Genomic DNA, 1,567 nt, shown 5'->3' with positions numbered 1-1,567 from the left:
GATGATCCCATATATATATATATATATATATATAAAAGGAATATAATAAATCATTAGTAATATAACAATTTCTGTAACACATTGCATTCTACTGTAATGATAATGATGATGGCACATAAACATAATATAAAGAAAACTAAAGTGTATTTTGTTCTGTTGAAAACCTTTAATACAAAAGTTACAGAAAAATAAAGTACGGCTCTGTGTAAAAACAGTCATTGTTTTCAGCAGACAGACATCATAAACAGACAGTCTTAATAGTGAACATCACTGGTGATCAGCGGTACTTCATGCTGGTGCTGGGTTGACGCCGCAGCACTTCATCGCCTTTATCCATGTCTTTAGGTTCATCATAAACTGTGGAGATGTGGAAGTCTTTTCTGGGTTTTTTAAGTGGAAGGAATGAGCTGAGCTTTTCTCCATGATACCTGCAAATATTACAAAATCAAATGCATCAGTCATAACAAAGTCATAGAAATTGAGTAGAGATCATTCACCAAGCATTTAAAAAACAGAAGGATATATTATAGATGTGGCTTAGAAGTAATTTATAGAGTTCTCACAACTTTTGACCAATATTTTTCCTACAATTTTCCAATAGAATTTTTTAAATTACTGTATAGAGATTAATCTAAAAAGAGCAATTTCTTGGCTATGAAATATTTTAGAGTTGAGCATGATGGAATAAAATGTATATTCACTATAGAATTATTAGTTTCCATTATTATTATATTGTAAACTGTAATGTATTTCTGTGATGCGCAGCTGTATTTTCAGCATCATTACTCCAGTCTTCAGTGTCACATGATCTTCAGAAATCAGTATAATATGCTGAGAAACATTTCTGATTATTATCAATGTTGAAAACAGTTGTGCTGCACAATATTTTTGTGGAAACTGAGATATATTACCATTTAAATGTTTGGGGTCTGTGTGTGTGTTTAATAAAAGTTAATGTTTTTATTCAGCAAAAATGCATTAAACTGATTAAAAGTGACAGTAATGTGACAAAAGATTTCTATTTGAAATGAATGCAGTTCTTTTGAACTTTCTATTCATCTGTGAATCCTGAAAAATAAAATGTATCACAGTCTCCACTAGGGCTGTGCGATATTGAAGAAAAATGCGATATGCGATAATTCATTAAATAATGCGATATGCGATACGATAATGCTTAAAGTGCCACATGCTCAGATGAAACAGTTTTACTCAGCTGTTGCCGAGTCAGTTCTGTGAACTTCTATAACTATCTTGTGTCATATATATATGGTTATTTGTATGTATGTATGTACCAAGAGCTCCTGTAAAACCACAACAAATTCCTTGTGTTTGCGCACACTTAAGTGGTGAATAAAGCTCATTCTGATTCTGATTCTAATAAGAAAGCACCCCTACAACAACTTCTGAAAGTGAACGGTGGTGTTTTACTCGAGCATTACATAAAAATGTCATTTTAACATGAGTTTAGGAACTGAATAATAAAAAGGAAAAATACAACACTGCTTAGAATTTATCTCTATGAATTCAATATGCACTGATTCTTATTTAAGCTACAAAAGTTATTTAG

General features: G+C 31.4%; 1 protein-coding gene across 1 annotated transcript in view; it reads right to left on the bottom strand.

The window, feature by feature from the left end:
• Positions 1–226: 226 nt before the first annotated feature.
• The window catches only part of gpatch3 (G patch domain containing 3), a 14,202-nt gene continuing 12,861 nt past the window's right edge, over positions 227–1,567 (bottom strand). The window contains exon 9 of the mRNA XM_016466890.1: positions 227–428. Within this exon, the coding sequence (XP_016322376.1) occupies positions 278–428 (151 nt within the window). The 3' untranslated portion in view covers positions 227–277. The remainder of the gene's footprint in view (positions 429–1,567) is intronic.

This window comes from Sinocyclocheilus anshuiensis, unplaced genomic scaffold, assembly GCF_001515605.1.
Source record: "Sinocyclocheilus anshuiensis isolate Anshui unplaced genomic scaffold, SAMN03320099.WGS_v1.1 scaffold480, whole genome shotgun sequence".
In the NCBI taxonomy this organism is placed as follows: Eukaryota; Metazoa; Chordata; class Actinopteri; order Cypriniformes; family Cyprinidae; genus Sinocyclocheilus; species Sinocyclocheilus anshuiensis.
The sequence above is the reverse complement of the archived record's forward strand: the minus strand, read 5'-3'. Positions and strand labels throughout refer to the sequence as shown.